The 13211-nt window shown below is 34.4% G+C and overlaps 1 protein-coding gene and 1 long non-coding RNA gene across 2 annotated transcripts; one reads left to right on the top strand and one right to left on the bottom strand.

The window, feature by feature from the left end:
- Positions 1 to 874: 874 nt before the first annotated feature.
- On the top strand, positions 875 to 2935 carry LOC110093679 (leucine-rich repeat extensin-like protein 6; the record flags this gene model as incomplete). Its single annotated transcript, XM_020818644.2, is given in 3 exon segments — positions 875 to 943; positions 946 to 1563; positions 2396 to 2935. Coding segments are annotated over 3 exon segments (1134 nt in total), but the record flags the coding sequence as incomplete, so codon positions are not given.
- Positions 2936 to 6934: 3999 nt separating this feature from the next.
- Positions 6935 to 11706, bottom strand: LOC114579104. Its single transcript, XR_003699957.1, has 2 exons — positions 11247 to 11706; positions 6935 to 7152 (listed from the first exon to the last, which is right to left on the bottom strand). It is a non-coding gene; the product is annotated as an uncharacterized LOC114579104 (long non-coding RNA).
- Positions 11707 to 13211: the final 1505 nt, after the last annotated feature.

Below are 13211 nucleotides of genomic sequence, written 5' to 3'. Positions count from 1 at the left end.
CATTGTTGTCGCCGTTAGCCATTGTTGCCGTCAACATCTTTGGACTTTACAATACTTCATTTTACTTCAAATCAAATAAAAATAAAAGCATTCAGTTGCATTTATTTTAAACTTGTCCAAACAACACCACAATATATCTTTTATAGTGCATTCATTATACATCGAATTCTTTTTTCAAACCAAACCACCAATTAATCATTCAATTTTTATTGAGATTAATACAATTCAGAATGTAGGTGTAAATGAGTCGAGTCCAGCCGACCACGGTATACACTTTGCTTGAGCTTATGGTCTACTATTAATTGAATTTGACCTTGAGCTTAACTCTAGGAGTTCGCGCCCACTCACAAGTTTACTTATTCGTAAAGAATGAGATATAAATATTATGATTCAAATAATTATTATAATAACATTATTAAAAAATTGCAGATAAACAAGAAATAATCACTAGATATATATAAGAAAGTGAAACATAACTTTTAAATATTTTTAATAGTTTTTTATTTAAATTCCTAAATTTAAATATAAAGTTTAGTAATATTTTTTAAACAAACACGCTTGTGTGATGGGTCAAATCAAACTTGCCTAAACTTTGCTTATTAACTTATGGAGCTCGAGCTAATTCACGAGTCAACTTGACTTACTTACTCTACTAATTCAAAATATCATATATAATATTAATTTTAGTATACATATGAAAAGCCATTTCAAATTTTAATACATTTTGTATGAGAATATTCTAATAAAAATTTCTTAAATAAAATTTGTGTTTAACTAATAAATAAAAATTGGGAATTGAAAATCATGCTATAAATAACCCGCCAAAACCCACACGATGCGCCATCCCAACCTCCTCCTAAAATGCCAATGACCAAATCCTTCTCCTCCTCCGTCTTCTTCCTCCTAATCTCTTCCTTCCCCTTCCATTCCCTTTCCCAATACCCCTCTCCCAACCCCCGGCTTGAAAAAGCCTACATAGCCCTCCAAGCCTGGAAGCACGCCATCACCTCCGACCCAAAGAACCTCACCGCCGACTGGTGTGGGCCCCACGTCTGCAACTACACCGGCGTCTTCTGCGCACCTGCTCCCGACGATCCTTCCCTCACCACCGTCGCCGGAATCGACCTCAATCACGGCCGCATCTCCGGCACTCTCCCCAACGAGCTCTCCCTCCTCTCCGACCTCGCCCTCTTCCACCTCAACTCCAATCGCTTCTCCGGTACGCTTCCCTCCTCCCTCTGCGACCTCCGCCGACTCTTTGAGCTCGATGTCAGTAATAATCGCCTCTCCGGCTCGTTCCCTGATTTCGTTCTTGATCTTCCCGAGCTCCGATTTCTTGACCTTCGATTTAATCGGTTTCGAGGTGCTGTTCCGGCGGAGGCTTTTAACGGTGGTTCAGCCGCGAAACTTGATGCTTTTTTTGTTAATGATAATCAATTCAATTTTTCCCTTCCCGCCAATTTCGGAAATTCGACGGCATCTGTGATCGTGCTTGCTAACAACAGGATTGGGGGGTGTTTGCCGGCGAGCATTGGCGGGATGGGGAAGACGCTCAACCAGCTGGTAATGTTAGACTTGTTCTAAATATTTTTTTTTTTTAATCTGATTAGTTGTTATTATTTTTTAAACTATTAAGAAAACTTTTTTCACAAGATTGTCTTTAATATTTTGTTATCGTAAATACATGTAATTTTTTCTTTGGTTTTAGTCTAATTTTGTCGGTTTAGTCAAGATTGAATGATTATGAATTTTTATTGATTTTGGATTGAGGCTTTCAAAATTAGACTAAAACCAGGGTACAATTTTCACTCTTTTCGGGGAAATTTCTTTTTAAAATTTGATAATTTCGTTCATTTCAAATTTGTAATAGTTTCAATCATTATTTATTTTCTTAAAAATATTTAAAATAATAAAGAGCTGGTTTAAAAGAAAAGCATTAATTTTTATCAATTTTGAAATCATAGAATATATAGCATTTTTTGGATGAATTTTTTATTACATTTTGTTGGTTGAAAAAGTCAAGGGCGAAAAAATTGACGAGTAATTCTAATCACAGTTGAATAAAATTTATTTTTGTTAGTTCATTTTAAAATAAATAAAATATATCGTTAAAGATGACGTAGCACATTAACCCAATGATAAATTTTAAAATTCATTCGTCAGATTTTGATCAGTTTGTCTTACCCAATATTCCCCCTTTAGTGGTTTTAGCTGAATTGTCGTGACTTCGACTAAAAGATTTTGAGCAGCTTTGATTGATTCAGCGCTAATTTCATCAGCTTTTTAGATTAAAAAAAAATCATCAAACAGATAAAATTAGCCCAAATTTTGTTTACACAAATTTCGATCCGATTAAAATGTAATATAATAATTAACTGAAGATTAATTCGAGCAGGTGATACTAAACACGGGGCTGACGGGCTGCATTCCGCCGGAGATTGGAAATCTGAAGAGGTTGACGGTGTTCGACGTCAGCTTTAACGAGCTGGTGGGGCCATTGCCGGCGACCATGGGAGAGATGAAGAAGCTCGAGCAGCTCGACGTGGCCCACAACTTGCTTTCTGGAGAAATACCAGAAGGGATATGCGAGCTGCCGAGGCTCAAGAACTTCACTTACTCCTATAATTTCTTCTGCGACGAGCCGAAGATATGTTTGAAGGTGCGGCGGCAGGATGACCGGAGAAATTGTATACCGTGGCGGCCGGAGCAGAGGTCTCCGGAGGAGTGCGCGGCGTTTCTGTCTACTCCAGTGCACTGTGATGCCTACGGCTGCAGCACGCGACCGCCACCGTCGCCGCCTCCACCAACGCCGCCACCGCCGCCGCCGCCTTACCACTATTGATCATGGCCGTCCAATTTAATATACTGTGAGTTCGAATTTTCTTTGGATGTTGTTAACTGAATTTGTGCTGTTATTTTCTTTCGGTAATGGCATTCATTTGACTGGCTTGAATTAAATTCTGTAAAGTTAAATTAATTTTTATTGGAGATAATAAGAATCCAAATGATTAGACTATTTTTGCATAAAAAAAAGCAAAAATGATTTAGAGTTTATTTGAAATAGTTTTTTTTGCTATTTATGTTTTGAGGTAATAATTATAATTTTATATGGCTACTACTTTATTGGCATTTTTAAAAAATTTCTATATCTATAATAGGAAAATTATTTTCATAATAATAACTTCACAATCAACTTTATAAGATGTACCCATCGATGCTTAGCTTGGTTGATGGGAGAGTCGCCGAGTCCCAACCCGTGCTTGATGCCCTCGAGCGGCAGGGCCTCTTAAGTGGGGCCCAATCAAGTGCGGGCCGGAAGATTTTTGGGTGGTGCCTCTTCTAGATCAACCGAGGATTAGTCATGTTGCTAAGCGCCCTTTCGGGAGAGTGGCAATGGGTGAATACCCCTTTCCAAAAAAAAAAACTTTATGAGATGTTGAAGTCTTCTTGAACAAACCTTTGTCTTAAACAAACCTTTAATTTGCAAGTTGTAATCAGATGGGGTTTGACTTCTTAGCTTCCCCAGCACCAACTGGGGCATATTTTATTGTATTCAGTAGGATTAAGGCGGTGGATAGGAACAAATATAGCACATGTATTGATCAGTCTTTCTTTCAAAAAACAAAAGATAACAATTTGATCAAATTTTTACTACATTTGAACTAAAATAAATTCAAAATATATTCCTGCAACAATCATCAGATAACCATCAGAGCCCTGCATTGGGTATTCATACCCACACCCACCCACGTACCCACCCATACCCAATGTCCATGGGTGGGTATGGGTACGCCCATGGCCTCGTGAGTGCGTATGGGCATGTACTCAACATTAGAGTACAAACTAATTTACATTACTAATCACCATATGCATGCAATATATTACAGTAATTCTTACAACGCAATGCATAACACTGAACAACGCCGCGACCACGATAGATTTATATATGTGACTTGAAAGTTTGCAGTCAGAGAAAACGACAAAAAACCTCAAGGCCATTAATTCGTGCAGATTGTATTCAAAAAGCGTGAAAAGTGGATGGGTGTGGGTAGGTATGACATTCCGTAAGTCACCATAGGTGGGCGTGGGTGGAAAAAACCTGCCAGAGCAAAGGGCAGGACCCCATGTAGGGCTCTGATAACCATACAAAAAATTTGAATTCAAATCCTTATTTGCTTCAATTGGGCTCTTAATTTGGTTACATATTCGTTTGAAATAATTTTTTTACTGCTTTCTGAAGAAGCTGTTTAGTGCAAAAAAATTTAGTTTAAAAAATTTTTGCACTAAAAAATTGATTTAGAAAACAATAAGAAATCATCGCAAATGAAACCCGAATGGATTAAAGACTGAAAAATTGTTAATAAATTCGTAGGGACATACTTAGCTTTGAAAAACATGAGCTGTTCTACAAGATGGTTTTGGGTCAGTCCAGAATACAACTAAAATGGCAATTCATTAAATAAAATTACTCTATAACACCTTGCAATCTAATAAATTCAAACATTAAAGCTATATTCGAGATAAATTCTTTATTAATTTATTTTATAGATTACTGTGATATCTAATTTTAGATCGATTAGAATGTGGCATTAATAAGAAAATTATTATTATTATTTTTTTAGAGAAGTCTATAATAACCATCAAAAATTAATTTTAAAAAATATATATTACAAATGAACCCTTTAGAGCATGCTTGCCAATCTTAACTAATGAGAAACATTTATTTCTTAAAAAATTAATGCAATAAAAAAACTAATCATTTATTTGGGGTAATTTTTATATTCTTTTAATTTTCATATCATAATCATAATTTTTTTTTTTACTTTTTTTTTGTTATTTAAAAAAAAAAACTTGCTGGAAAACTACTTTTAATAGAAGCTTTAAAAAAAAGTTTTTTATTATATGAAAATTTTATATGCATATTTATAAAAAGATTCGCAAACAAATCCTAATTCGCATTACTAACATCAAACTGGTAATAGGAATTAAATTTTTAAAAGGATTTAGGCTTGGGAATGGCATAAATTATAAATGATGATCACATAAGAGAGAGGGAATTAAATATAATGTATTAATCATGTTGGGTTGCAAAATTCAACACCACTAAATGATTTTATATAAAATATTTTTATATATTTCTAAAAAACCTATCTAATGTCTATAAATATGTTACATAAATATTGATGCAAAAAGGTAACTCTAATTCTCAAATAAAATCATAGAAGAAAAGGATATAAATCTTTTAGAATATTAGATTATAGTTGAATGGATGGTATTATCTACATGCTAAAGCAGCCCACAAGTTTAATTACACTAGCAAGAGCTAAAGCCCAATTAAAGCCTATTGTAATAGGTCCATCATTTGAAACTATTTCTGTTCGCCTTGGGATAAAGATTGGACAGCCACTTATGAAAATTTTGTTGGAATGTAAATATTTAATGCATTTGGTTGGAACTTTTTTCATTTCATAATTCAGCCTCTATCTTTTTCTCCAAAATTTTCTTCCTCTTTACTGTGTGGAGATCGGATGTAGAACACCATCTAGAGACCAATCAAAATGTTTCATGTCAGCGATACCGAGCAGTACCGAGTTGCGGTACCTAGCAAGGAGCGACATGACGCATTCTGGTATAATAATTAATATGAAATGAGAGTAGTCCAAGAGTTATATAATAGCCTATATAAATATTTCACTATCACACCAACAACTCCAGAATATACCCTCACACCTTAAACTAAATATCCATGCCAAATCTAGCCACCTACCCACCTTAAGGTCACCCACTATTATTATGTTTGGTTTCATAGAAAAGCATTGAAGGACAAAATTTGATCAAAACTTTTGATTTAAAAAAAAAAGGGGGGGAACTTTTTTTTTTTTCTATAAATTACTTCAAACTTGATAATATTTCTAAGAAAATTTTTAAAAGTTCTATTATTGATTAATTGTAAGGCATAACGCCTTCCAATCATTTTCTCACATACATTCATTATGGCATTCTTTGAGGGAGAAATTATTCTGAGGGGACGCAACTCTACGTTCATAGGCGAATCAATTGCAGCCACGTCTGCGGTACCAAACAGTACCGAGCCACGGTACCAAGCAAATGGGTGACGTGTCACATTCTGATTAGTCTTCAGACAACGTTCGAAATTCACATAGAATAATTTATCTTTTGAGGAGTTCGTATGTCATCGTGATTTAACAAAACTTATAAGAAGATGGAGGAAACTTTAAATATGATAAGAAGATAATAAACAAATGAGAAATGAGACAACATAAATTAGTGACTTCAAATGTTTGGTGAGTATAGATAGTTATATTGATTTCCATAAACTTGCATGCTTCTTCTCTCTAACAGTTGCTCTACACTCTACACAGCTCTTCCTATACTTCATAAGAATCTTCTAAGAACAAAAAAATAGCAACCAAAACCGTACATCCACCCCAATACACTATGTAAAGCTCTCAACCAAATCAAGGAGTGCTAGGACTTAATCTTATTCTTTATGAATATGTTGTCCAACAATATTTAACTTCTACAAGTTTATTATTTACCACTTTAAGAATTATATAAGTAGACAAATGTATTGTATTATTAAGCATCCCACAACTACAAGCAAATAGAGAAAAGAGAGGGAGAGAGGATGCCAACCCAAAGAGAAGGGATGAGTTTTTTTAGTTGTTTGCAGCAAGAAATTCATCTGCTTTTGCTAGTTTCAATTCTATTAAAAGGTAAAGTTTTTGCCCATAGCAAGAAGAAGCTCTCATTTGGACTACTACAATAAAGAATGTAAGAGAGTAATAACAAAAACTACTCCAAATTTAACCCTCATCTTCCTAAAAAGCCTTTTTTTTTATCATTGGCATAAATAAAGTAGTATCTCCATTCTTATTTTTAACTATTTACGAAGGAAATTCTTGATATGCTCTTCTTCGAAAACTTAGTAAAATATTTGATCTTTATGTGATCATAGACATGGGTTAATTTACATATAATTTATAATAGGATGCTCAATATTTCATAAGCCAGAATTCTACCAGTGTCTCATGATATATACTTCAGAAACAAAAGTAAAGACAGTAAACGCCCAGGAAGCCAAGAAAATCAAGTTGTATTCCACATACAATGATGCTGGTTGGTAATTACCTGAAATATAAAAGCTAACTAATCCTTAATATTGTAAAATCAACATATAAAAATGTTTATTATTTTGACTATCATATCGTAAATTTAATTTTATATTAGAGTTGTTTAAATCTGATATGAATAATAGGAAAAAAAAATCAAATAGTCATTCACAATAAGCATGCCTGCAAATGAGCAAATTTTCAAACTATAAGCAACAGTAGTACAGTAAAATCATTTTGCCTTAACCTTCAGCTGTGTTGCTAAAAAATTATTTCATATCTCCCCTACAAAACATTGTACTATGATTATATCAATAATAATTAGCAACTTTCCTAAGCTGGAAGAAAATAATTAGACTGACTTAGCCGTTGGAATTTCAAGTGTGTCACCAGACCAATTTGAGCAAGAAGTTACTATAAGGAGGATAATTGTTTGCTTATTAAGGGATGTGACTTGTGAGTAACAGCTTTCATTGATCGGATAACTAAGACTAGCAACGTCTAAGTTAGTGTTGTATTTGTGTCCAATGATGTGCATCGAACTCTGATTAAAATTTAAAGTTGGTAATTTTGGTAGAAGCTAAGTAGTTACAAATGCAAAACATAAACGATTATAGGTAATTACGAGCTAAATTGAAGGTCATTTTGTTGTGGGCTCCAAAAATTCACTCTCCGGCCTCCCGGCCTTCAGGAGAGTTTTAACGAATTAAATTACTAGGTAAATTTTTAGAAGATAGATTGGGCTTGTAGATAAGATAGTACCCGGAGATTTCACCCTCATTTTACTATTACTTTATGATATGGGTTCTAATTTCCTATAGGTGTAAGCCCCTATAGTTAATTATCCCTCCCGATAACGAGAGAGAACTTTCAATTAAGGCTAGTAGCCAAAAGAATGCATCGTATACGTCGATACATGATATCCGACATATAGTAGCAGCATGTTTGGTATTTGAAAATTTGATATTTAAAATTTGAAGTTTCATCTTCTTCCACTTAAAGTGGATGGCGGGGGAATGGTGATGGGCCTGATCAAGATCCTATGGTTCCGTCGTTCTGGACTATCATGGTCCTTGGTCTACTTAGTCAAAGAAGGTAGTCGACCCAACCTAACAAAAGAATCCTTGTCGGCATCTATGGGTTGCGTCGTCCAAGGGAACCTCGTAGACCTGTGATGAATGTTCGTCTAAGAGGACAAATTTAAATCCACCTTAACTAACATAGGGCTTTGTGCCCTATCGAGCATATCCTATTAATTCATATCTCAAAGATTTAGTGCCATTGAGCAGCATACGGGCTCTGACCATGACCATAATTTAGCGGTGCTATTTTGCAATGAACCACCCGGTTCAAAGGGTCCCGATCATAACCGTTTACCTGAGGTGCCATTTGGCGACGAAATCATTGATTAAAGGACATGTGTCACATCCTTACTAGCAAGAGACATATTAAGAATGAATCATAGTAATATTGTCGACTAGACATTAGTTCTTTGTGAGCGGGATTAGTTTTCAAATTTGTCCACCTCAGCAAACCATTGTAGAGAGTGGATGGGCTTTGCTTTAAGATTTTTAATGGTTAATTTTAATTTTAAATATTTCATATTTTGATATTTTTGAATTTTTATGGACATTTGGGAGGCCTTTGTAATTTTTTGGAATCCCTTCTGATTGAGATTAGCATTCAACACAATCATCATCAGGTTGACTTATGGATAATTTTATTTGGTTAAACCTTGTCGACTATGTCTTATTTATTGACAGAGGATCGGGTTCATTGTAGGTTTAATGTCTTTAGTAGATTTTTAAGAATTAACCCATGCGGTTGAGATTTACATTCAACACGGCCAATATCAGGGTGTTTATGAGCTATTTTATTTTATGAATTTGAACATTGTCGACTCTACCTACTTGTCAATAGAGGATCGAGTTCAAATTTAAACTTACTTCTTAACCCGCACGTGTGTGTCTACAACATGCTTGTAGGAGCTCATGCAGGTATATGTTGTCACATGTATATTGCATGATGCATTCACGTGTGTGCATAATACAATTTTGAAATACAATTGTATTGTCAAAAATGACATACTGGAATGAAACCCTCTGCTTATTGTAAATGCATGCAGGGGTGTTTTTGAATGTGATTACAATGTTAAATAAAATTTTTGAAAGAAATATCCTGCATCCTACCAATACATGCTAGAGGTCATTTTTGGAATGCAATAGCAATGTCAAAGCGACATGCTATTATGAAATCCTCTGCATCCTACAGATGCACGTGGAAGGTTATTTTGAAATATAATAGCGTTGTCGGAATGACACGCCATAATGAAATCCTCGGTACCCTACAAATGCATGCCGGGTGTCACATTGAAATATACTTGCAATATCGAGTGACATACCCGTATAACGTATTCCGTGAGTTATGACACGTACATATGCAACATGTTGACATTCAAATGCAATGCACTTGTTATAACTAAATGCATCTTGCGATGATGAATAGTATGTTTAAATTAATTATCATGCATGCTGCAATATATGTATGAGGGGCATTTTTTTAAAATATATGGTACTAATCAATTGTGTAGGCAACAATTGTTTGAAGATACGCAATGATTGAAGATGCTTGTCATGGCTCATGCGCGCACACGCCCTATGTCAGCGCACACCTCAGCACAACCACGCTCCCTATGCACACTCCGCCAACACGACCTATGTGTTGCTCACCCGTGACTCTCATGCACTGGGTGCATCGTGCTCTTCTATGCACCTTGTGCGTCTCGTGCTTATTCTCCCGCGTGCTCCTCCCATGCATGATTGCCTACATGAACTTCATTTATGTGGTCCACTTCATCCTGACAGCGGCACCGAGCCTCCCTCCTAATTCCTCTGAGTCGTTTTCTTTGGACAAGAAAACTTCCTCCACATTCATCTTGCTCTGATCTTACTTGTTGTATCTTCTTTGAAAGGAAGGAGTTCTTCCTCTTGAGCTTCTTGAGAAACAGAGGGAAGGGAAGATAACAAAAAATATGAAATGGATTTCAATTATTTTGCTTTCTAGCTTGAATTATTATAAGCTTATGTGTCTATTTATAGATATTAAATGGTAGCTCAAATAGTTACACAAGATACTAAACAAAGTAACATAAAGGCTATAAAGAAAACTAACTAAAAGAAGGTACAAAGATAAATCTTGGATCAATCATAACAAAGACAAACATTGTTGAAAGTATTTATAAGCTTCAAAAGATTTTCGTCCTTTTTTTTTACTCCATTGAGCACTCGTTGATTCACCTAGCCTATGAGGTAATAGCTTGAGGGCCTACATAGTATCAATGGATGTATTAATTTAAGATATTAATTTATTTATATTATTTGAATATTCCTCCATAATTATTTGACATTAGTTGAACAAAAGGTCTAAGCTCTCCCCTCTCATGTTGAGAGTAAGAGCCTAATTAGAGTTTTTTGGAATGGCATGCCCTACAAATATATCTAAAATCTATAATACTTTATCGGACAACCCTTATTAATGTCCTTAATCACAGACCATTCTTTCCGCATTTTGGTTTCTTAATGATATTGACATTAAGCAATCATGTTCCCATTGGATTTATCTCGTCGAGATACTCAATTTGACTATAAGAATGTAAGATTTAAAAGTTGGTTGGTCCTCTGATCAATCTTCTAATATTTTTAATTATATTTCAAGTATTTGATCTAGGCTCATTCAAACTTCAATGGGATCACTCCTAGTGTGGATGAGTTCGCTCATAAAGCAGTTGAGTTTGACAGCTAGTTTACTGAAATCAAAGTTCAAGTTGTCATGAATTTTAGTTTACAATTTTTAATTCAACTATGCGTCAAGATTCATGCCGAATCAAATCAAATTTTGATGAAGTATCAATATTACAAAGATTCTGTGGGTAAAGAAGATTCCTTCTACAATTCTTACAACCAATTTGGCAAAGCCCCATGAATGAATAAGAGAAAAGTACAAGATACACATTCCATGCAAAGCAAAACCCTAGCAGTGTAGTTTCAGTGATTTAGCGGTGGAATCATTGGCATTAGATGGACAATTTAGTAATTGAATAAAGTACTGAGATACCTGATTCATGGCGTCTTCCGCTCAATTGATTGATCGAGCCGGAGAAATCCTTTATACTCAATTTCTTCTCTTCGAGCAAAATCGACTTAACTCCACAGTGAGGTATAGATGGAAAAAACCTGCAATGCTACTTACAAGTTGAACTCCAAATCTTCGCTCTGCAGGAAGACCGACATTAACTCAAAACTAACAATCGGAAGATAACATGGAAATATAATAAAATTTATAGTAAGGCTTGATGAGAAGATCAGTGAATCATCGCAGTGCAACGACGCGGAACAAAATTTCAAAGAAATCATGAGGCCGCAGTTGTAGATGCGAAGAAAAAGCCGGAAATTAAAGGTATTTGGAGAACTAGCGAGATCTAAGATTGAAATTTGTGAGGCATAAAGATGGTAATCAAAGCTTGAACTTGCATTTTAAAATTAATGACCTAAGATTTTATTTTTGGTAAAATCAAAAGCTACTTTTTGCATGATAATCACAATGGAATTCAAATATCCCTCTGTGTTGTATATATGTCTTAAAAAATCATTTGATCAGCATGAATTTTAAAATAATAATTAAATTAAAATTTTTTAGAACTAACCTAATGACCAACTGAGCTCCAATTTCAATAAATTTATTGTTAAACTTAATGTATCGACGAGGCTAAACATCAACACCACAGTTATTTTGATTCAAGTCCAGCGAAAACTATATAAGTACTTACAGCCTATTTAAAAACTCCTAAACATTAATTGAATGACTAATTCTTCTTCAAATTTTGTGTTTATACTCAAATCAAGAGGCTTGAGATGAAAAATCTAACGAGCATAAGATTAGCTGATTATGACATCATTAAGGCACTCAAATACTCATATAATTTAAAACTCAGGGATCAATGTAGCATATTTGATGGAGAGTTTTGTACTCTAGACAAATTTATCAAAATAATCATTTTAGAAATGCTGTAAATAGGGCTCCATTTTCTACATCGAGAAAATTTGAGAGATAAAATAGCTAAAGAACTCTGTTGCGTTTTTTATAAAGGCCACTAACGAGTACCATCAACAATCACCTCTAATTTGTATCATATTTTTTTTCATTATTATTTTACTACTAATCTAACCTTGTTATTGGACTTCAACTATTCAGATATAGACATTTGACTTCTATAATGACTAAAATAGGTATAAGATAATTTTTTTTAATAATTTAATCTTGCCTTCTTCAATTGTTGAGAAGAGTTGACTCTTGTGCTAATAATACTATAATGGATTATTACAACTAGGTCATGCCTCGTGGGTTTACCCATTCCTAAATTTTTCATGTAAAAGAATTCTAACATCTTAAAACTTCTACCTATATGTGTTGGATGTTCATACAAAATTAAGATATTAAATGCATACTCTCCTTTCTTAAATTTTCTAACATATAAGAGCTTGTCCTCTTGTGTAGGAACTCGTAAATCAATTAATATCCTAGCAATGCAAAGGCTAGCATAAAATACGATCATTGATAGTGTGTTTTATTATTCCAACGTTCATCAAATCAGAAACTTGCCTACCATTCATGTACGTCATATTACTCAAGAGTAGGATCCTAAGACCTATAAATGGTCATATACATAGATGGAGAGAACAACAAGCTTGGATCCTTCAAATATTAGAAGAGGTTGATCAAGAAAGATTAAAAACACATCATAATGGAACTCGCTAGCAACAAAAATAACATCAAAATATAGATGAATAATTGAAAAAATATAGTCGGACAAGATACCCGCAACTTCACATTGAAGTTTCTCCTCCATCACACTTTACTCCAGAACCTGCTGACATTGCTTATTCAACTCATCATTGGTGTGTTGCTCAACCAATGTGGAATCTTCGCTTGATCAAACACCAACTTATAGATACATCTAGTGATATTCTATGATATTTCTTATGATGCTTTGTTCAAGATAATTTTTCTATAAAGTATAGG

This window comes from Dendrobium catenatum, unplaced genomic scaffold (assembly GCF_001605985.2).
Source record: "Dendrobium catenatum unplaced genomic scaffold, ASM160598v2 original_scaffold_280350, whole genome shotgun sequence".
In the NCBI taxonomy this organism is placed as follows: domain Eukaryota; kingdom Viridiplantae; phylum Streptophyta; class Magnoliopsida; order Asparagales; family Orchidaceae; genus Dendrobium; species Dendrobium catenatum.
The sequence above is the reverse complement of the archived record's forward strand: the minus strand, read 5'-3'. Positions and strand labels throughout refer to the sequence as shown.